Below are 25,051 nucleotides of genomic sequence, written 5' to 3'. Positions count from 1 at the left end.
TAACTGCAATAATTTAGGCTGAATGTCTTGTCCCTGGAAAGAAACCTTGAAAACAGGGATGGTGTGTATGTATGTGTGTGCATGTTCATGCATGTGATGTGTGTTGTGGTGTATATATATGTATGTATGTATGTGTGTGTGTGTGTATGTATGTGTATGTATGCACACACAGCAGAAAGATGGGCTTGGCTGTATAGCGTTGTTATGCATCATACTATGGCAGATGGAAGATTCCTGAGCTCTGAAAAGGAACAATGCTGGCATGCAGATATTCTGGCTGGCAGCTAGAATACAACCATTAGCGTGCCACTGTGTCTGTGGATCTCCTTTACTCTGGAACAGAACCCTAGCCTGGAGGAGAAAGGCTTCCTAGCAGGAGACAGAGAGGTTGGTAGGCAGGTTCTAACCTTTCTTCAAGGCTCATTAACCCTGTGGTTGCTAGATGTGCTGGTCATGCTATATTTCCAACACTCAACCATTTGTCTCTAATAAGGGAAGAAAAAAAAGAATGCCTTCTGAAATGTCAAGCAGCAGAAAACTGGTCACACCTCTAAATGTCAGCATTATACAGAGATCAAGTCGATTCATAACAATTATTCTTTGCCTACTGTTGTATATAAACAGACAATGAAAATGTAATGTGTACACGATAGAAACTAGTGATAGTGGAGCAGTCTGGAAGAATCCAACTAGCATAAACAAGAAAAAAAAAAAGACAGAGCAAGCTGGTTATCTGATTCATAAGGCTGCTATGTACAGTATATTGTAGTTATTTAAAACTCTAAGTATACTCAGACCCTGGCTGAATAGCTGCACACCCCATTCAAATAAAAACAAAAAGCCCTAAAGAAAAAAAAAAGACAAGAAAAAGCAAAAGAATGAAGTAAACCATATAGGTTCACAGATTTCTATCTGCCAGATAGGGTATATCATCTGGGAGACTAAAACGTAATACATACGATGGAATTTTCCATTAGGTTGATGGCCAAATAGATTATTTCCGACAGGTCCAATCTGATTTCCTATACTTTTTCTGATCGATTTTGTATAGAAATGATCAGAAAATCGATTTGACTATCAATCTGATGGAAAATTGCATTGTGTGTACAAGGCATTGAATAGCTACAACATCTAGGATTCGTCTGCCAGCCCACCGCTAACACTACCCCAGCACCAGCATCTCAACCATTAGGGGCAGTGGTGGATCCACTTAATAGATGCCCATTAACGGTACAATTTTTCACTAAACGCAATCTTTTGATGTGCTTTGAATGATTGTAACTAATCTGAATGCCTTCAAATAAACCCTATTTTCTCTACAATTCATTCGTAAAAATCGAATCAAGATCGCATTTGGTGAAAAAAATTGTACCATTAATGGACACCTTAATGGTGGCCATACATGGTACAATTTTTTCATACAATCTTACCATTTCTATATATTATAAGGTAACTGTCTAATTTATCCTTTCAGTATATTCACTTAATTTACCCTTATACTACATAGAAATGGTAAGATTGTATGAAAAAATTGTACCATGTATGGTCACCATAAGAAAGATTTAGGGTATACTATAAATGCGAGGAACATGTAGTAATTTTCATTCATACTTGGTAAACCTGGATTACACAAAGGAAGTGGTCATGATTACGCAGATAATGTCATGTGTAAGGTGAGAAGCAGTCATGTGCACACAAGCTGCATGCATTGAGTCTTCATCAGTGCTATAGACAAGGGCTATGGAACATAGGTTAATTTGTATATAGTGAAAAAAAAACTGTATGAAATGAGCTGGCCGCTGCCAACTTCAATAGCAGTGTATGCCAACAATGGTGAGAGAGCAGCGTATCACTCTGCTATCCGGTAACATACTTCCCAAAAAAGTCTGTACTAGTGATTGAGAGAGGAGCTTCACTGTTGCTAGAGGCAGAAATGAAAAAGCTTGGAAGCAGCTCATCAGCAACAGACTGCTCCTGTGAAAATACCTCAGAACAGGTACACAATTAAGCCTTTGATGAAGCCTCTGAGGAAGCAAAACAGCTGTGCAGTCCTCTGGATTGATTCTGTGCCTATCCCTCTGTTTATCTACTACAACATCTAGAAATACAAAGTTTCTAGTTTTATTAATGTCTGGTGTCTGATTATTTTTTTCTGCTAGAGAAGCATTTACCTGAATTGGTTACTTTCTAGTGGAGCAGAAGCTAAATTGGTAAAATTTGCCACAGAGGAGAAATTCAAGAGAGCATTATTGTTTGTAATATTCTTTCCCTACAAGCACATATAAATGCTGAACCTAATAATTAACTGCTGAGAATTTTTATTGAGTTCCCTGTTTGGCATAAGATCATAGTCTGCCTATCAAGCTATTTTCAGATGTTTGAAAACTGTACCTGACAAATGCTGATTCCTTAAGATAAGCCGACACCAAAGTCATTGCTTTTCCATCCTGCCACTATGGCATGAACATTAACACTCAGGTGACCCAAGCTTTCAATCTTTTGTTTGCAGCCAGCCAGAAGGACGTGCTCAGATGCTCAGTCTGCACATCCATCTAAGCACAAATGTCTACAGTGAAAACACATCTTCCCTGTCCTCCCCTGCTTCAAGGCAGGTGCAACGGTAGTAAACAGTTTTTAAAGATACAGATTAATCAATAATGTGGTGGACTGCTGCACTGTCCTTGCTCTAAAATGAAATAGGGAAAAGCATTAAAGCTGACCTAAACCCAGGACTTCCTCTCTGCTCTAACACATCTAAAAAAAATGTTGCTCGGCGAACACGTCCGTGAGTAACTTCTCGGTAAAGTCCTCTGGCTTTCCCCTACCACCTTTTCAGGGAGAACCACCACCCTTATGTTTGATCTTCGGTTGCAGATTCCAAGATCAACTTTATGATCCTGCAAGGCCTTCACATCTTGTTGCGAGGCTTGGAACTGTGATTATAAAGGGGGCAACCTCATCTGAGTGCCCCAATCCTGCTGTTGGTTTATGACACTCAGGAAAGCAGGGCTTGCATGTACTGGCGGAGGAGGGAGACATCCATCTTTACCTCCTCCAGTTTAGCAGATTAACAAAAGGTGACTACATCCAACATCTTCTTCAAGGATGGCCCAGCGACCTCCTCGTCTGAGGACCCGTCGCCAACTTGCCTACATTGAAACATTTTACATTTTGCAGCAGCCTGTGTTGCCTGGTGTCATGGTAAAGCGGTGAGCTGATCAGATCTCTCAGTTGTACTGTAACCCTGTTTCAAGTTTATGTAGGGAAATTGTCACTGTGTAGGATGGTGAAAATTATCTGAGCAGTGGAAGCTCTCACTACATGTGTCCTCCAGCCATGCCTGCCAGGCCACACCCCCTCTCTCAACTATTTTCAAAAGCATAAAGAGAAGATCTGCATCATGGGAAACCCTAGTTGCTCACTTACAGCTGAATTATAGCAAATACCTTCTGTTTTAAGGATTCAAAATTACATTTAGCTTTGCTTTTTAATAAAGGGCTTTTTGGTCTCTTAAGTCCTTTAGGCCTTAGTCCTCTAGGTTGTTCTGGGTCACCATGAGCTGTCTGGGTATTCCCTATTTTCTATGATGCTCACCATTATATCACTATACTTTTTAAGCAAGCATTTGTGTCCAGCTTTTTATAAAGGTTTCAATATACATGGTAATGGCAATAAATTACAGTTAGTGAGAAAACATGCAGAAAAGTATGTGGACCTGATCTGCAATTTCATAAATATGGTGATAATTTTGGCTAAAAACATGCCAAATTGTTTGTTCATTCATTGATATAAATGGGTACAAAATGTGTTAGAAGATTACATACACCATTTGCAATGAAAGCTCAAGGCCACAGAAATGCACACAAAGCCTCAGGTGCCCATTTAAGTCCCAAAGAAATACCATTTTCTGTCATGACAATTTATACTCAAAACTGGGTTGAAAGTCTGTTTAAAATTGAAGTCCTGCTGTGAGCCCTTCCATTTACCCACCTACCATATGATAAAAATACAGATTTTCCTTCTACTCTCAAAACGAAATGCTTTATGGAACAAAGACAAAATAAGCAGAACTCTTTGAGAAACTCTGGAAAGAGGCTGTCAGTCCTAGAAAGTGGCAAATGTGTAAAGTTGACAGCTCCATAAAAGTCATTTGTTTATGGTGTTTTAAGGCCTTTACAATGCATCTCTTGTATTAAAACTGTTCTCTAAAGGTTGAGCCCTTTTACATTTTAGTTATGGAAATTTTTTAAGGGAGAACATACTGACGATAAGTGCAACAACCGACAATGTGTGCCATAGTGGGCACAATCCTACTGGCCACCATTGCATCTTCCTGGCACAAATGACTAACGCAGATCTCTCTCTTTAACTAGGTTTACACACACACACACACACACACACACACACACACACACACACACACACACACACACACACACACACACACACACACACACACACACACACACACACACACACACACACACACACACACACACACACACACACACACACACACACACACACACACACACAGATCTAATAGCTAGAGGCTTTGTTAAAATAGTGATCAAATGTTTTTTGTATGAATTAAGGATTCTTCACTAAAACTCCGGGCTTGAAATTTTGATCAATTGACGTACAGAATTTAGCATAGCAGCTCACAGGTTCTGTGGGTGTAACTGCTGAATCTGCCTGGATTGCATCATCTCCTCTGTTCAGACTGCCAGGGGGAAGGCATAGCCCGAACAAAGTACATCCTGTAAGGGTCAGCTGGATAGTGTACTGGTTAAGGCTATAGCCTTTGAGCCTTTGACCAGAGTTTGAACCTCAGCTCAAGCCAGTAAGGAGTCTTTGGGCATGGCTTCCTAATCATCCTGGATGCATTTGGAGTGTGCTATAAGTGACTGCAGCCCTGAAGTGCTTTGAGTCTGCCAGGATAAAAGCAGGATAGAAAATATTCTAACAGACAATCAGAGGTGTAGGGAGTGGTCAGTGTAAGAATTCCTGACCAGGTACCCTAAAAATGATTTTCCTGACATTAGCTAATCTGGAAAATTTTACACAAACATTGGAAAAAAAGATCTGCAGCTGTGTGCGCACACAGATCTAGAGAAGATCCTTAATGAGGGATTATAGGGTGGCATAGGGTGTAATGTACCCTATGCCACAAAGCTACACATTGAGAATTTGGATGCTTTACTGTCCACACAAAAACATTGCCAATACTCTTGCATGGCTTTTGGGGAATGTAAAATCCTGTATGCCAGCGCTGTCCAAATGGCGGCCCGCGGGCCGCATCCGGCCTGCCAGGCCTCCTGCTGCGACCCGCTCGTCTCCCTGAGATGCAGGCATGGCTTGCGCTATGGGCGCCATGCCTGCTCCCTCTTATAGGGGCCTCTCCTGCGTCCCCGCTGCCTCACAGCTTAGACCTCACAGATTGCGACGACTGAAGCAAGCAGAGTGCGCATGGTACCCGCATACACGGAGTACATCACATGTGGAAGTGATATCAGTCACTTCTGCATGTGAAGTTCAGCCGCGCGGGTCACCGCGATCTGTGAGGTCTGAGCTGTGAGGCAGCGCCAGCGGGGACACCTGACGTGATCTGAGGTAACGGGCGAGGCACTGGACATCTCGCTATCTAGCTGGGGGGCACCTGTCACTACCTCAGCTGGGGGACACACCTGTCATGATCTATCTGGGGGGAAACCTGTCACTATCTAACTGGGGGGGGCACCTGTCACTACCTCAGTTGGGGGACACACCTGTCACTATGCATCTGGGGGACCACCTGTCACTATCTATCTGGGGGGACACCCGTCACTATCTGGAGGGACACCTGTCACTAACTGGGGGGGCACCTGTCACTACCTCAGCTGGGGGGGGACCTGTCACTAACTGGGGGGGGCACCTGTCACTAACTGGGGGGGCACCTGTCACTACCTCAGCTGGGGGGGGGGGGAACCTGTCACTATCTAACTGGGGGGGGGGGGAACCTGTCACTATCTAACTGGGGGGACACCTGTCACTATCTAACTGGGGAGGCACCTGTCACTACTTCAACTGGGTGGGCACCTGTCACTACCTCATCCATCCACACCACAGCCTCACCGCCAGCCTGGTCACAGCATCACTGCAAGGACTTTCAGCCCACACATCATCCCCAATCCGGCCAAAACCAGTATTGCCAGGCACAGCAGCCAGTAGAGGAGAATTTAGAAGCCAGGTGAGAGGTGTCTACCATATTAAAGGGGCATTCTGCCTATATATGTGAAATGCTGTCTATTTATGTGCCTTATGACTGCTGAATTTGTCTTGTTGGGGGCCTCATGATTTGTTGGGGGCCTCATGATTGCTGAATTTGTCTTGTTGGGGGTCACATGATTGCTAACTGCGAGACTATGGGAAAAGCTGAATCCTTATCATATGAGACAATAGCATTAAACCTACTTTTTTAGCTCTTTAAAACAGAAAATAAAACTGGGAGGTTCTAAAAAATTGAATACATTTTTCAGGAGTAGGATGGATGAAATTGTTTATCTTCACAGTTATATTTTCAACTTGGATTTTCCATAATGTTCATGTATGAGTTAAAACGTTTGTATGTAGTTTAAATTGCTGTTGCCACTTTGCGATAGATAAATGACTTTTGGGTTGCAGTTTGGGCACTCGGCCTCCAAAAGGTTCGTCACCACTGTCCTAATCTAATGTCCCACATTGCTAAGTTCATATCAATTTGTCTCCACCTGTGGCCACACCCACATTCTGGTCCATGGCCACACCCATTTTTCAACGCACAACAGAACGCTCATGTTTTTCGGCGCAGCTTCACCGGAATCTTGAATTGCATTTTGTGGGAATCTGCTGCCAATTGCATTGCATTTTGTGGAAAGTGCTGCTAATCTAATTGTCCTTTAATTGCAATTTTTTTCCGGGGGGGGGGGGGGGTTGTCTGTGGCTCTAGCAAGAACCTTCGGCCCTCCACAATGGGGTCTGAAAAAAATGGCCCTCCATGCCCGTGAAGTTGGACAGCACTACTGTATGCCATAGAAAGATATACTAATACAGTACTCAAAAGTGAAACCCTCCATGATTTAGTGTCAATAACATAAGTACCTATATTAATCTACAGTCATAGCCATGTCCTTCAAACTTTGCAGCCCAAATGGTTTAAAAGTATAAGGGTGTAATACAAATCCTGCTTGTTTTGTGCCACAGGGTCTTCAGGTTTATAGTACTCCCCAGGAAAATAAAGTGTGCTTGTTTAGGTTTCCCCAAGATCAGTGGAGCCACAGCTGGTGCCTGGAGGCGAGAGGCAGCCTTCACGTATCAACCAGCAGAGAAAATCTCATTTACTGACACGTGTTTCTTCTTTTGGAAGGTAGTCTAAGGACAGTATGGACTGTAACACAAGACAAATTTCCTCCATACCAGCTCCAGATGGCAATTTTCACACTGCGTTACAGAGAATTGCTCTTCTGTTTGTTAATTGATTGCTTCACAAAGAAGAAAAATAGAATGTAACCAGAGGTTGGTGCAGTTTTATTTCTTCAGATCACCTAGCATTTAATCAGAGCAAGAAGCTGCACGCTCTGTAGTACACGATTACAAAAAGTAGCAATGCTATCACTTGTACTCTCACAAATGACAGACACAGCTGTTGGCACTTTTACATTTGCCAGTTTAGCTTATTGTTGTGTGAAAATGTTTAGGCACCTGTGACCAAAAATGATTTTGTTAATTTTGCAAGTGAAAAGTGGTAAACAATTGCTGCAGGAAACCATGTATATAAGAACATATTTAGAATGGTTAATGCACAGTTAATTTAAACCAGTAAACATTAACACTCAGGAACAAATTAAATAGTAGTTGCTGCAGGGCCGTAACTACAAGTCATGGGGTCCCCCAGTAAAACTTTGATAGGGCGCCCCAATGTTTACACCCTTTCCTACCCCTGGAGACCCTCACAGCCTTGGAGCCCATCTTACAAGGGACATAAAACATGTGTGGACATCAATCTTCACAGCCATAAGATTTTTAGCCACAAAAACACCAGTATTGGTGGGACTGAAGTTGTAGTCCGGACCCCCTTACAGCTCTGGCCCCCCTGTGGTCGCAGGGGCTGCTCCCCTGTAGTTATGTCCCTGGTTGCTGCACATGCAAAGGTTTAGACACCCTTGGTGCAGTGATGCAAACATGCCATGCAAGGTCCTTGAGTTTTAAATTAATTTTAAAGATTTTTCTAGCTTTATTTTAACACATTAAAGAGACTAACAACATTTTCATCCTTATTTCTTCTATCCTATAAGTTCCTATACCTGTTCTAATGTGGTCTGTCTTACTGCAGCCTTTCCTAGTTGCACAGTGGCTGTATTATCTCTGTTATATAATCTAATCTTCTTTCCTCTGTGGGCTCTGTCGGGCTCAGGCACTCAGGCAAGAATGTGCTGCTCTGCTTGTTATAGGCAGAAGCTATACACACCCTCTCCATGCCCCCCTGCAGGCTCTATATGAGTCACAGACTGAGCTCCTCTCAGCCTATCACAAGTCATGTCTTGTTTGTAAACATTGCCTAAAACTAGCAATTACAAGCCAGGATTGCAGCAGGGAGTGGCAGAAACAGCACAGAGGGGCCCAGAAAAACATAATGAATAGAATGGTATGCTTTTTATTGTAAGAATTTTAGAGTACAGATTCTCTTTAACTAAAAATAAAAGTCATGAGAAAGGCTGTGTGTTAATTAACAATCAAAAATTGTACATAAAACACCAATTTAAATTGAACTCCCGATTAATGAAAGTTTTCTCCCTGACTTATGTGACTGGCGTAAGGTCCATCAAAGCTTTGCACAGATTGCCTATCATTCGGGATGACAGTTTTAGGAATAATAGATGTTGAGGCACATTGCCCAGCTATAGCTGACCAGCTTATTCTGTTCCATGGAGAGGTGATGGGGGACAGCAAGTGAGCAGTACCCACGACAGTAAGAACAATGTGCCATCTGCTGTTTATTATTTTGTGATCTGTCATAATGAACTGCTAAGCAATGCCAGGGGAGAGCTGTGAAGATGCTCCTCACAAACGATCATCTCTAACAATACACGAGTGATGAGAATCTAGTGTGCAGGTACACAGCACGGGACCTGAACACAGCAAGCACTCAGCGATAATGCACAGCTGAGCTTTGCCTTTGCAAGATGGTCTTCCCTGCAGCTCAGAAATAAGTGAACATATTTAGAAAAAAAATCCCCTCTCTCCTTGTCCCCCAAAAGAGGCCCATACCGTGGGAAGCACAGTGGCGTAGTGATTAGCACTCTCGCCTTGCAGCGCTGGGTCCCCGGGGTTGAATCCCAGCCAGGGCACTATCTGTATGGAGTTTGTATGATCTCCCCGTGTCTGCGTGGGTTTCCTCCCACATCCCAAAAACATGCAGTTAAGTGAATTGGCTTCCCCCTAAAATTGGCTCGAGACTACACGATACATGCATAGACACATGACTACGGTAGGGATTAGATTGTGAGCCCTTTTGAGAGACAGGTAAGGATCAAGACAATATATTCTGTACAGCTCTGCGAATGTCTGCACTATATAAATACTAAATAATAATAAGAATACCAATAATTCCCGTAACTGGTGAGAACAGGTGCATGAGGTACTGAATAATAGGAACACAGACTTAGGGCCTTTTTCCACTACCCTGCGATTTAATTCTGATCTCAAATCACAAGGTACATTAAACTAATGGAAACTGCAGCAGCAATTTCCATTAGTGCGATCCGATTTTGGTCAAAACGCAATCGTCGTACTGCCGCGTTTTGGATGCGATTGAGCTTTACTATAATGAGTATAGTAGCTCAATCGCAATCATAATCACATGGTGGAAATTGAAACGTGATTGCGATTGCAATCGCATTTCATAGTGGAAAAGGGCCCTTATGGTTTTAAACAATCAACTTGAAATTGCATCAAATAAGCACCCCCTCCGGCTAATACATACAGTGGTCCAGGACAAATGTACTGTCCCATCTCATTTAAGTCATTAATACCTGCATACAATAAAGAAAACCAACTACAGAACTACTGTAAATTGTATCGGAGAAAATAAATAAATAAAATAAAATCACAACCAATATGCAAGTTGCATACACTTGCATCAAAGTGATCTTACAGCTAAAGGTCAGGGCTCATAGGCGTTACCCATTGTCAGCTCAGATGTAATGTGATTTTAACAAAAAGTCTCAATCTGAAATGCTTTTAGGATTCTACGCAGCTAACTGGGCAGGGAGGGAAGAGAGGAGGGGGTTTGATAAGCCGCCATCGTCCTTCAAGAGCACCCATTGTTGGTTCTTTATTATAAATGGACCTATACAACATATCTGACAAACCAAAACCCCAGGAAATTGTAGAATGACTAATTTTATAAAAACAAGTTAATATACATTTCTATGTATTTCATGTGTAAAACATCTGAGAATACAGCGATATGTGGATCTTGGAACTGTTCTTTATTACTAAATACGGGGCCCTCAGTGCTTAATAGGTTGCTGATGTGGATGAGGCAAGCCGTTTGTAGATGTTCATACCTTTACTGGCTGAGAGATAAGAATTGCAGCTCTATCTATAGTTATGACAAATATTTTACAGATGTCAGTAGGGATGTGTAAAACCTAAAATGGATTACTGGAATGGAGTAAAAGGTTTTTTGTTTTCCTCCATAAAGAGCACTGCGTGCACAGTGCAGCATTTTGTAAAAAAGCACTGCTTATAGACTTTTAGGGCCCATTTACTCTATACAGCACATGCATTACTGTGATTTTGTGCATGCTTTTCCCACCATAACAGTGGGGTACAATATAAGGCAGACATAGCGGCCCAAGTTAAATACAACTTGAGAAGAAATTTGGTACATTGTCCACTACAGTGTTCCCAGATGCATTACATTGCAATACATGCAAATGTTTGTGTACTGTAAATGGTAACATGATAAGTCTATGGTCACATGATGTGCGATGCATCATAACAGACAGCACCGCACAACATGTGAATGAGCCTGAATGCCTGTATATGTTCTCAAAATTGTCTATTATGGCTAATTGAATTATGCCAACGTCTTTATGTTGCCATGTGGTAAGTGAGGACAATCAACACATCAACTTACTTGATTTGAATATTCCATAGATATTAATTTTGCTGATGACAAAGCAAACATCAAGAAGCAAATAGAAGGACTGATCATTCAGCACAACAGTACCTCAAAATCCTAGAGCAAATGCAACAAATAAAAGGCCTTGCTAAACGTAATATAAAAATATTACATGGACAAATTGCATTTTAAGGCTTCTGTGAAAAATGTGCCCATGTTGAAAAGGGTTGTTTTGGGACACAAAAACACTTTTTAAACACAATCAAATAGCACATGTAAGCCATTTAATTACAATAGAGTATCAAGTACAGGATTTAAATAGATTGTGTGACTGGAAAGGAGCATCTGGTAAATCCAAGAGGGTAGAGGTGATAATGTGATCTACGAGACAGATGTTCGCCATGGCATTATGGTAAGCAAATATGGTATGATAAATGGACTGGCGCTGCTGGTCATTTTTCTTTCCCTGTCACTTTAATCAATAAGGGAAAAGGTGAATTGCTATTGATTCTCCAAATACCTTGTGAGAGAAGTACACAAAAACTGTAAACTTGCACAGGCACTCATGTATACATTAGAGACAAACACCACCAATCACTTGCTGCCCCCCCCCCCCCCTTTTCAAAACATAAATAAAGAGGATACTGGCAATTTTTATTACCAGGTAAAATATAATGCCTCCCAAACCGCAACAAAAAAACAGGTGGTGCAAAAATGGTCAACTCCTAATTGAACACCTGAATTAGTTAACGATCACCCATCAGACCTGGTGGTTCTCTGTTTGCAATTAAATTCTCTAGCAATGGATGAAGGCCTGGTGTGTAAAGGTTAAACCTTGTCTACTGAATTGCATCATATACGCGCAAGCTAGGTGTGCTCAGAACACAGGAGCATTTGTCAATTCTAACCCGCCAAGGAGAATCTGTGCTAAAATCTGGTAATCTCATTTATAACTACCAATACAATGTAAATCCAAGCAAACATAGATGCCCCACATCATCACATAGTAGAGTGCAATACATTATTCAGGTTACCAAGCTTTTACCCTAATCATTCTTGTTTCGGCATCAGAACCACTTCCTGTACCAATATATTGCTGTATACTGGCATGTAGTCTTGTTCATTGCTGGAAACGATCAGCTACACCGAGGGCCGGATTTACCATCAGGCACCGTAGGCACATGCCTACAGGCGCCTGATGAAGGCAGCTAACTCCCCTCCTCCAGTGCCTCCCTCCCTCCTTCCCTATGTAGAGTCCTGATGAGCTTGTAAATGAAAAGTTACTCACACTCCTCTCGGCATTCCACTGACAAGATCTCATTTCAATCAGCACCTCTAGCTACTTAATGCTGAGGGTACCACTGGCTGCCTAATACTAAGGGGCTCCTGTAGCTATTAATGATGAGAAAGGGAAGTAAGAGAGAAATGACAGCTAAGCCAGCCAGCACACTTGGGGTGCAGTTCGGTGGTGTTTTGTAGGTTCATGGAGGTGAAGTCTAAGGTGCCAGGACATTTGTGCCTATAAGCTCCTGTGAGGAAAATCTGGTCCTGGCTACACCTTAATAAATCACTAAAAGCCATGGACTTCTGAGGCAAGAGATGCAGGCCATGTGTAAATACACTTTAGCTTTGAGTTTAAACTGTTTAACCCCAACTGTTCATAACAGCACAGAAAATACAAGAGTTAAAAATAAAGTGGATGTACAGCCTCCATCATTTAAAATACATAAAAAAGGAGTTGGAAGAAACCATGATACATAAATGTAAATCAGAAGCTGCGGGAAAAAAGCAGGTATAAAGAAAGCAGCAGGCAGTATGCAGAGGGAGTAAATAATCTCAGAAAAGAGAAGAGCATTTCAGAAGATGGAGGTTCATGATCAGGGAGAAGTAGTAATAAAGCATTGTAGCCCAGAGGATGTGTATTGCTAAAAAGAAGGATGGAGGTCAAGAGGAAACTTTAGATGGAACAGATATATAATAAGACATGCTCTAAAACAGATATAGGTTATGTATAGTATGTACTCAATGCTTGGATCATTACAATCATTTATGCAGCACTACAGACTGACTATACTAACATTTTTCTCCATATAATCAGCAAGTCTAGTCAAGGTTAAAATGGAAATACTTAAAGGAAAGGTTCAGGGAGGGTGGAGAAAAAATAAAAATCAATTTCCACTTACCTGGGGCTTCCTCCAGCCCGTGGCAGGCAGGAGGTGCCCTCGCCGCCGCTCCGCAGGCTCCCGGTGGTCTCCGGTGGCCGACCCGACCTGGCCAGGCTGGCTGCCAGGTCGGGCTCTTCTGCGCTCCAAGTCCTGGTACTTCTGCGTCCCACGCCGGCGCTCTGACGTCATCGGACGTCCGCCGGGCTGTACTGCGCATGCGCAGTAGTTCTGCACATGCGCAGTAAAGCCCGGCGGACGTCCGATGACGTCAGAGCGCCGGCGTGGGACGCAGAAGTACCAGGACTTGGAGCGCAGAAGAGCCCGACCTGGCAGCCAGCCTGGCCAGGTCGGGTCGGCCACCAGAGACCACCGGGAGCCTGCGGAGCGGCGGCGAGGGCACCTCCTGCCTGCCACGGGCTGGAGGAAGCCCCAGGTAAGTGGAAATTGATTTTTATTTTTTCTCCACCCTCCCTGAACCTTCCCTTTAAATTATGGTTTTAAAAAATGCAACTGCACTGTCAATTTTTCAAGTAAAGCAAACTCACAGATCATCCTAAAGAGGTATGCATTTTCAGAAATCTCCAAGGAATAAGGGGACAGCGAAAACAAAAACAAAAAAACAAAGTAGAATACATTTTAGCAGCCATTTCCCAAGGGTTACCCCCAACATCAACAATGTAAAACAAACAACTCCAGGTCAATCCATGATGGTGAAAACGAACCTGTGATAATATATTGGAGTCAGTGACACTAATATACCCCCTGCATACATTCTATCTGTATGGTGACCATGCATATGCATGCAGCATAGCCTAATTATGTGCAGCAACAGAATCAGCACACAAGCTACTGGTGCTAAAGCTTGCCGTAATTAGCCTGTAGAGATCTATACCTTTATAGAGCCAGCTCTGAGCAGCACTACAGGGATTCAAAATTAAACAAAATAAAGAACATTGGTGTTTCTGGAGACTGTAAAAGATGACAATTGACCCCCTGCAAGGTTTCCATGGAAGAATCACTTAAAGAATTACATTTGATTAGGCGAAGCAGGATGTGTACATTTATTATCTGGAAGTACAATTTTCATTAGAAAATGTCTGCCTTATTTTTGTGTTTCAAAGCATGTGCACCACCAACCTTTCTCATCAGAAAACCCAGAATGCAATGCAAATCATGTCACCTCTGAAATGTTTCTTTTTTTTTTTTTTTTATAAAAAATGTTCATGTTTTATTGCACTGATATATACATTTCTTATACACTGATTACTATAAGGAACCGTTCACATCGGCAGCATTCAATACATGGATTCACCACTTGAAACATGTGGATGGTATTTTCTACAAGGCAATGCAAGTAGTAGCAGTGGCAGGAACTGGGTGGTGTAGACCAGTAATCAATGCATTTGGTGTGAAAAAGCCAGAATCCTCCAACTTATAAATGTTTCTTATATTTTAAAGCGGACCTGAACTCAGAACTTACTCTCTGCTCTGAAAGATAAGCAACAGTTTAATAACATTTAAAGAAAGACATTTGTTACAGCTTATGGAACCCCTGCAATACATCTGCAGTGTGTCTACTTCCTGCTTTCATGAAGCAGACAGTTAACATCCTGTGTTTATATATCAGCTGTGTCTGTGTTAAATTAAATCTTGATTGTATCATCGCATCAATTCTATATAATACGAGGGACTACCTAAAATATCCTTTCAAAGTGTGAGAAAACGCGGAAAAGCCGCCGCAAGTACTCAGAGTAAGGCGGCTGATTCCGCGGCAGCTTGCGCGCAGAGACCTGCATTCACTAGCCTGACGGAGCGCGTAGAAACTGCCGCATGCCCAGAGAACAGGGCGGCGGATTCCGCCTCCGACGCGGCGGTTTGCATGCATAGGCTTACTTCTGTTAGTGCTGCTGAACGCGGAGAAAACACCGCACGCTCAGACAGCGGTGCGGCGGATTCCGCATCCAAAACAGCAGAGGCATTACAACACATGTCTGGTGTGGCTGGGACTGATAGTCCACACAGGTTCAGAAGGACGCGTGCGCGCGCAGAGAGGCAGAGCATTTATGACAGCCGGAAGGGTGTCAGCTGACCAGGCCGGTCAGCTGACAATTCTTTCAGTTTTCATTGGTCCAGCACTTAAGGGAGGCGCAGGGGAGCGCTGGTGTATATATACTGGGTGCTGGTCATTCCTCTGGTGTCTGGCGTTGCGATCACTACGTGGTAGCACTCAGACCTTGTCAGTATCTGTGTTATATTAGACCAGTTTCCAAGGTGTTGATGACCAAGGAACTCACACCTTAGTCTAGGAATTGTTGATTTGTTATGACCCTCTGCTTTCCTGACCATTCTTCTGATCTCTGATTTTGTACCTTTGTCATTCTGATACTCTGTTGCCAAACTTTGTTAGCCTTTGGATTCTGCATCTGTCTCCTGTCTCTGTACTTATCTGTCCGTGTGTTAACGACCTGGCCTGCCCGACCTCGAGAACTATCTCCCCTGTTAAGGGATAGTTCACAGATCTGTCAGTGACACTCCCTCATTGGTGTCACTCACGCTCTGTCCTTCCCACTCTTAGCCTGACTCCTCCCTGTGGAGAGTTCAGACTGACGGAAGGAACTTGCTGCGGAGCAGTACTCCTTATTGCTCTAGCACCTGATCTTCAGGTGCGGTTCTCAAAGTATTACTGTTGCATATAACACTCTCATCACTCAGGTGTCCAGAGGTTAGAGATATATCTGATTATCGGTGATACTGCAGATCATCAATAATCGGGTATATATCTTCATTCTCGGTGATACTGCAGATCACCGATAATCAGACCCTTTCTGTGTTACACAAAGTATATTCAACTCCATTTACCCTTCTACTATATAGATTTGATGAGATTGTACAGTCAACATTGTATCATTGATGGGCACTTTAAATTATTGAGATTCTTCACCAACTCCACTTGTTCAGGTGCCCATGAATGATCAATGAACAATCTTAACAAATCCATGAAGTAGAAGGATAAACTGAGTGAATATACTTTGAACTGATAGTTTAGACAGCCCCTCATAACACAGGTAAGCTTGTACAATCAATATTATATCCCCTATGGGCACCTTAACACTTAAGAACCTTTAACTATATGTCAAATCAGGAGATCTGTGTAGAATAAACTATAGCTGAAGACAGTAGAGATAATGGATGGTAAAAGAAAACTTTAACAAAAAAAGAAGGTAACCAATTAGTTGATCTAAATATGGATGGGAATTATCTGATTTGAAGTTTAAAGTGGACCTGAACTCAGACCTCCCTCTCTGCTCTAAAAGATACGCAACAGCATAATAACCTTTAAACAAAAACATTTCTGTTACAGCGGATACAAATCCTGAAATAAATCTGCACTGTTTCTACTTCCGGCTTTCATGGAAGCAGACATATTGCTAACACCCTGTGCTTTCAAATGAGCTTATATGCCATCTCTGCCATGGCAGTCTGGTGACACGGGAGAGATCAAATTACAACTTGTGATTAGACACAAATGAGGGGGGAAATAGACAGGCTAAACTCTCCAAATACATACAGGGTGCATTTCTCTAGGTTTTCCTTCTGTCCTGTGCAAGAGTTCAGGTCCACTTTAAAGAACCACTCTCATGGAAATTGTAAAATGTAAAATACATTTGTACACATACGTATACAAAGTGCATTTCTCCCAGAGTAAAGTGAGCTATACATTATTCTGCTATGTTGTTGTCACCTATGGTATGTATGTAAAACTCTGATGGAACTTATAGGTTTGGGACTAGCCCATTTCCTTTTGGGGGAGTCTTAGTATGTCCTTCATTCTTTACAAAAGCACTCCCTGGAAAGGATTTATACAAAGATGTCAGTTCGCATCCCCATCCACTTTCACCCTATTTTGGTAATTGGACAGAGCAACTGCCACTCACTAAGGTGCTTTTGAAAACAAAGAAAACACTGAGAATGCCCCACAAGGAGATGGACTGGTCCAAAACCTGTCAGACTTTTACTATCTACTGTAAATGACAGAAATATAGGGGGAAAAGTAATTTATAGCTCATCTTACTCTGGGGAAAATGGTACATTTTATACATATGCATGCATACAAAATTAAACATTTTATACGTTTTTTTTTAGGATAGTGGTCCTTCAAGTGTTCCACAGCTTTCTGCTCATTGCTGCATTTCTAAACTGCTAAAAACTGCTAAAAATGCTTTGGACCCTTTACAACAACCTGCAGACTAAACCAGAATCAGACACTATGCTGGATTATTGCCAACCAAGCCCACCATATTCAAACATGAACCAATGTTTTATGAACATTCTGAAAGCATATAAAGTCATTCCTAACCTTCAGACAAATCAATGCTATTGACTGTGCTGCAATAACTATTACAACCTCACACCCTGCAACATACTTTAAAAAAATGCAGCAGTGTATTTGGACTGGGAGAACTACAATGTTAAAGTTACCTTGAATGTGCTCTTCTGCCACTATATAATAGAAATAAAAAAAACAAACAAAATATCGCTGACAAAAAAAATATTGCATAACAACCTTGGAAATATTACAGGAGGATGCTGATTTTGTACTAAGATCAGTGAAGCTAACCTGGAAACCAGCAAGAACAGGAATGGCTTGAGAATGAAAGCATATGTGAAAATGGAAGCAACACTAGTTAATAGTTTTCAGGTTAAGCATAAATGTTACATGTTATTACTTCATGTCAGGTCTGAAGCTGGAAATGTAACATACAAGTGTCTTCACAGCATGGGCAGCCACTTAAACAACGACAAAAGAAAACCACAATTCATCACACAAAACCTGCAACTGATTTAACTAAATAAAATATACATCTCTCACAGACGTGGACCAGGAAATTCCTTAAGGGCCCGTTCACACTGCACGCGTTTCCAGCCGCGTTTTGGAAACGCGTGCAGGTGGCCAAAACGCACGACATCAGACATTGCATAGAGTGCAATGTCTGATGTTCACACTGCATGCGTTCCGGACCTGTGCGGTCCGGGAACGCATGCTGCACGCAGATTTTGCAAAAACGCGTGGCTGTCCCATTCACTTTTCAGTGATGGGATCAGCCACGCAATGCACACAAACCCGGATGGCCATGCGTTCGTACGCGTTGCGGTCCGCACGCGTTCCGCACGCATGGCCATCCGCATTTCTGATCTGAACGGGCCCTTAAACATTTTTGATAGAGTGCAGGTGAAAGGGGTAGAAGACAAACAGCCACATAGCTTGAAACTGAATTAAAGGGAACCTTAACTGAGAGTGATATGGATGTTTCCTGTTAAACAATACCAGTTGCCTGTCAGTCCAGCTGTTCTCTGTGACTACAATAGTGGCTGAATCACACCCTGAAACAAGCATGCAGCTAATCCAGTCTGACTTCAGTCAGAGCACCTGATCTGCATGCTTGTTCAGGGGCTGTGGCTAAACGTATTAGAGACACAGGATCAGCAGGCGATTCAGGCAACTGGTATTATTTTAAAAGAAAAAATCCATATCCTTCTCAGTTTAGGTTCCCTTTAAGTGCAAAGCTAGTGGTGGCATTCCAGTCAATTTTTGATCTGATTTCTTCTGAAATCTGATTGAGGTAGAGTGCTTCAATGAGTTCAATCCATCAAAAGATCAATTTTTCATTTTTGGGTTTAACATACACTTGATCTTAGCCAAAAGGCAGAGAAGCAATGGATTGAACATACATCTTATAGAGTAAGCCTACCTTAACCTCCCCGGCGTTCTATTGAGATCGCCAGGGAGGCTGCGGGAGGGTTTTTTTTTAATTAAAAAAAAACTATTTCATGCAGCCAACTGAAAGTTGGCTGCATGAAAGCCCACTAGAGGGCGCTCCGGAGGCGTTCTTCCGATCGCCTCCGGCGCCCATAATAAACAAGGAAGGCCGCAATGAGCGGCCTTCCTTGTTTTGCTTAGATCGTCGCCATGGCGACGAGCGGAGTGACGTCATGGACGTCAGCCGACGTCCTGACGTCAGCCGCCTCCGATCCAGCCCTTAGCGCTGGCCGGAACTTTTTGTTCCGGCTGCGCAGGGCTCAGGCGGCTAGGGGGGCCCTCTTTCGCCGCTGCTCGCGGCGAATCGCCGCAGAGCGGCGGCGATCAGGCAGCACACGCGGCTGGCAAAGTGCCGGCTGCGTGTGCTGCACTTTATTTGATAAAAATCGGCCCAGCAGGGCCTGAGCGGCAGCCTCCGGCGGTGATGGACGAGCTGAGCTCATCCATACCGCTCAGGAGGTTAAAGAGAACCTGAACTGAAAATTAAAAGTCAAAATAAACATAAACATGTCATACTTACCTCCTGTGTAGTCTACTCATCAATCTCGTTCTCCTCTCCTGCATCCAGTTTGTCCACTGTGATCAATGGAATTATCTGCCCTCCATTTTGAAAATGGCCATTACCCCATAACAGCTTCCTGTTCAGCACACTGTTAAACTGTGATACCGCCCACTTGAGCCACAGGGAAACATAACCATTACCTGGCACATTCAGTTGTAACTGACAGCAGCTGATATGTAACTGACAGCAACTGGTATATTTCAGTTCTGACAAAATATTGTCAGAACTGGAAGGGATCACTATAAGAAGAAAATGGTGAGCTTCTGAGAGGAACTGACGGTAAGGTAATTATGTAATATTCATTTGCAGCTGCATCATGTGTTTATTTTAAATAATTTTACTCACTTCAGGTTCCCTTTAAGGCTCCTTTTACACTATGTCCATTGCATAGCATCACAATGGATATTGTGATGCAGATGAAATGATATTCCTATGAAGCCATTACATTGATTGTGGTGCACTTTATTATTGGTGCAAGATAAAGCACTTTATTATGCAGTGCGTTTACAAGGTTGCGTGCACGTTTACAGTGGCAGTGAGGCATACTTTCACTGTACTGTATGCTTCACTACTAAGCAAAAAAGATCAACAGAGAATTAACATTAAACACCCAGTCACTTCAACTTTAAGATAGAACATCTTAGTTGTTGATTATAGATAATGAATGCTTTACAGCACTAAAGATGGGATTTGTATCAGTTTGGACTGTTATCCAGGAAATTAGAACTGGAAAGTCCTACAGTCTAAAGTGCAGACCAGTAATTTTGGGGGGAATCCTTAGCAGCTCATTAAGTTAGCTATTCATTTCAAAAGGTGTTAGCTCTCTGTATGACCCTTGCATCAACTTCTTAATCAGTAAATGCTTCCCCGCTAATGTGCAACTACTACAAATTCCCATCTTTGGCATTATGGTAGAACTAACTCATATTACAACAAACTGATTATAATTTCATGTAACAGTTATTCCCTTTTCAAACATGTAAACTAGTCATAAATGTATGTCACAGCTAGAGGACAGCTGACACATGACCATTGACCACCAGTGGTGCACTAACTGCATTTTGAAAATGAAAGGTTTTACGTTATGCAATGCAAATATCACCCCAACCTCACATATCCTGCGACTTATGCAATGTAAATCAGGATTAAGCAAATACGTTACATGGTTATCTTACATTAAATAGCAAGTGTCTCATGGGGCAGGGAGCTTTAGTAACAACAAATAAAACACTGCAAATTGAAATTTCCAGTGGTGCAGAATGTGTCTGTGCTTTGAGAGAAGACAAGTCTCTGCAGAGAAAACTTGGCTGAGGGGTGAAGAGGGAGCACAACTACAGTAAGTGGATCCATGGGGAGCTCCAGTAGTTTTTTTTCCCAGCCTTGGAGTACTCCAGATTAAAGAAACTATGATGGCACCAACTCTACTGACAGTGACTAAGAGCACACTTTCAGCTTTTGAGAACACAAGGCACCACCTAGTAATACATTAGCACAGATCACGGAACTGCACTGTGACAATTACTGGTGGTAACCTTACCATTGCCATGTGGTAGTCAACCTCTAAATTCTGCACTGGAATCTCCTACTTCGAACTTCGCCTAGCTAGTGCTCTCCCCCTCAGAGGATTTAGATCTTAAGATGTCAAAATATGGGAGAATACGGGAAAAAAGTCTCACATATAAAAGGAAGCATAGGTCATTTTTCAGTATGCTTGAGTAATGTGCGTACTTACTTATTCTAGTCCCCAGTAGCATCACTGACCCCTGCTGAATTGTTTATTGCTAGTCCTCGTCTGCTGCCTGCTTTGACCTGACCCAAGTCTGTCTCCAGACAAATTCATTCTTGCACTTGCCCTGACCTCTTGTCTACACAAAATCTCCCTTCTGCTGGTTCTATGTCCTGCAAATGTCTTGTTGTCATTAAGTGTAACCTAGGTAACACCAATAGGAGACATAGGAGACATAAAAGGTCCGCAACTTTGCTTAATGTCAGTAAGCATTTGAAAGGCAAAATTAATTTGCTAGTATGTAAGGATGCATGAATTCATTAAAGTATTTGTAAATAATTTTCCAATTAGAAAGTGTACAGTGTGACAAGTTGTCTAGAGACAGAACATATGCAGTGCACATTGTCAGTGGAAATACTACGACAAGATGATTATGGGTTGCAAGCTCAACCCAATCTAACAAAGTAATTATAGACAAAATAAAAGGAAGCACATTCTAATTTAGGACAGTCTATAAACATAAGCACACAAAGGGTTTCGAACCAAAAGTAAGGTCATTTTCAGAGATCGGCTAGAAAAACTTTTGTCAAATAATTGTACAAAAGTCGCTGCTTAGGAAGAGTCAGCCCCACGAAAGCCCCAAGCAGAAAACTTTTATAGAATGATCTAAACAGAAGATAACTGGTAAAAAGATCAGCCTACCTCGCGCTGCAATACCAGTTCCTTGGTATACATAGTAGCTTCCTCGCTGAATGGCTCGCCTTCCTGAACACCACCAGGGGCATTCCTTGCACCTCTTGGACATTCAATGCCTAATGGATTAAAAAAAAAATCACACATAATCAGAAAATTAATGGATATAAACAAAAACATACAGAACATGAGTACAAAACAAACAACAACACATTTACAAAAAAAACTGAAAAACATAATATAAATATTTTATGCATCAGTCAAAGAAGTTTGCAATCTGTGATCTCCACAAATACACTAACAATCAACACAACCTTCCTGCAGGACATATGAAAGCTTAACAAGATTGTGAGACATACACAAAACACTTAAAGTGTATAGACAGCTTCCTAATATTTTCTTCCCTCGTTTCAGGGAACATAGTCAGAGACTAAACAGAAAAAAAAGAAGCAAATATTTTCTGTCCCTTAAAACACTCTTTGATGGTCTCAACATGACTTGGCTAAGCAGGAACTGGGAGCGACTAGATATCTTTCCAATTCTGCAGACTCCCTTCTTTCCCTGACATATTGCTCACTTTTCTGTATACACAGCTCTATTCGCTGAGTTAATTATATAAGAGGAGACAATAATTGTTTATCAGACGTGATGAGGAGAAAAGAGAATTGTTTAAACAAGAGATATTACTCAGAGGCAAGTCTAGTAATGCATTCCTCTTGCTCACAGGCCCCAGGTCCACATAGCGGGGTCTCGTAGGCAGAGAGAACACTCACACAGCTCTACATGCATGATTTCAGCACATAATAAAAACAATTTCTAATAATAGGCTATTAGATTTCAGTCTGGCCATATGGAAAGCAACATTATCTTATTTCGCTGACAGGAGATAAACTTTAACAGTGCTATTTGCAATTTTTGTTACATTTCAATGCCATGCTCACTGAAATGTGCTTTTCAACATATTCCTTTTGTTATATTAATGAACTTCAGAAATAAAACATAATAAACCTTAAATGTTCTTAGAATGCTTATGGCAGACTGCACAATCCTATTTAATGATACCAGTGAAATTCTTGAACATAAATGCTATAGCTCCCTTTCTGGTTTCATAATCCAGCGGCTTATAGGAAACCACTTGTAATGTCAGACTGACTTGGGAACTAATATGCACATCTGAGTGAAGAGATAAAAATACACAAGTCAGCCAAGATGATTTACAAACTAGAGGTATTCCAAACTGGGATACATAAATCTCGCAGGTACCTTTTTTCTTCATTCACCAAGATCATGCTAGTGATAATAAGGAAAGTGAAAACTTATCACCACACATCGATAGTCATTTTAAGTGTTAACTCACTAAAGAAGCTTGCCTTATTAACATGTAGTGATAAGTTCATAGTGAGAACATTATCCTATCACGATAGCCCTTAATTATCCCCCCTGTAATTATTCTTACATGCAGTAGATAGGGAGGGGAGGAGCACATACAGGCAGGATGCAGCTCCACCTCTCCTGCTAGCTCATCTGCAAGCGCGTGTGTGTGTCATGTCTGTGTGTGGCTGTGTGAGGGTGTGTGTACATACATTTGAAGTCTATAAGTTCCTCCCTCTCTGTGTGCCTGATGTGAGTATTTCTCTCTATATAGAGGCCCCATCTGTATAAAATACTAAAAAACATGAATCAGACACCTCCGACTCCTCCACTTTACTTAGCTGTCAACTGGAGTGGTAGTGGAGTACCACTCCAGTTGACAGCTAAACTCCTAAGGCTGGAGTTTAGCCTTTTTTTTTACAATGCAGACGTCAGGTGATAATTCTTCGCACACTTTAGAGTTGATATCACTTGCATTTCTCTCTGAGAATCATTAAGTTTAGGATTCAATCGCTAACTTTAGGTATCAATCCATAACTTAAGGACAGAATCCTTAATTTAAGGACTGCATGAGGTAAATTGCTTAGTGAATATGAAAATGACTTATCACTATGCTGATAACAGTAAAAAGAGCTCAGAATTATTACTAAAGACAGGAGGATAAGCTTAGTGAATTGTCGCCAATGTCTTTACCCACTGCCTGTTCTAAGTTGATAGATGTTTGCATTGTCAAGCAATATTACCTCCCATAATATGGAAGATATTTAGAAGTGAAACAAGTTACACAAGAAAGAGTGTAAGATGATCATTATGAAGAAAAGGGTAAAAAATAATAATTTGAACCTACGTAGAAAAGGCACATGCATTATTTGGTATTTTCAAGAGCTACTAGTGTGACTGTAACCTCCACAAACCCTCTAGTCATAATGACCAGATTTGTTGCGAAGATAACCTGTTTAATAAGGCCTTATTACTATGCACCACCAATACTTAGTTTTACCTCATGACTTACATCCTAAGGCTGGAGTTTAGCCTTTCACACAATATACACAGAATCCGTGTGATGACCTCTACAGAAGCCTAGCAACGTTCTGCCTAATTCATGGAATCAAGACTAAAACATTCACGATTTTACTTGACTACTTAACACAAAAAAACCTGTATTTGTACTGTTAAAAAACAACAGAAATCGAAATGTACACTCATAGCACATCAACACCTAACAATTAAAACCAATGGTTAAATAACATCTTCACACATGAATATGAGTGCAAAACTATAATAAAAACAACTAATGCAGGCAACCTCTGAAGAAAAAATGAACACACTAATGAAGTCACTGACCTGTACAAGAGCAAATGACCCACATCAGGTCACCCTGTCACATCAACAGTTTATATAATGAATGCAGCACAAATTAAGGAAAAGATACTACAGTTCTCTGTGTTTTCCTAGCTAGCAGTTAAGTTAGCTATTTAATATATTTATCATACAAAAAAATGTACAATAATTTTGGGGAAAATTTAAATTCATATTTCTCTATACTAAATATAACCCTATTTTATTAATT

At 41.6% G+C, this 25,051-nt stretch overlaps 1 protein-coding gene across 1 annotated transcript in view; it reads right to left on the bottom strand.

Annotated features, from left to right (window-relative positions):
* The window catches only part of SND1 (staphylococcal nuclease and tudor domain containing 1), a 977,252-nt gene that overhangs the window by 321,255 nt on the left and 630,946 nt on the right, over positions 1 to 25,051 (bottom strand). Inside the window, exon 16 of the mRNA XM_068275928.1 lies at positions 22,120 to 22,229. Within this exon, the coding sequence (XP_068132029.1) occupies positions 22,120 to 22,229 (110 nt within the window). The remainder of the gene's footprint in view (positions 1 to 22,119; positions 22,230 to 25,051) is intronic.

Source organism: Hyperolius riggenbachi, chromosome 3, assembly GCF_040937935.1.
Source record: "Hyperolius riggenbachi isolate aHypRig1 chromosome 3, aHypRig1.pri, whole genome shotgun sequence".
Classification (NCBI taxonomy): Eukaryota; Metazoa; Chordata; class Amphibia; order Anura; family Hyperoliidae; genus Hyperolius; species Hyperolius riggenbachi.
Note: the sequence above shows the minus strand (reverse complement) of the source record. Positions and strands in the feature narration are given on the sequence as shown.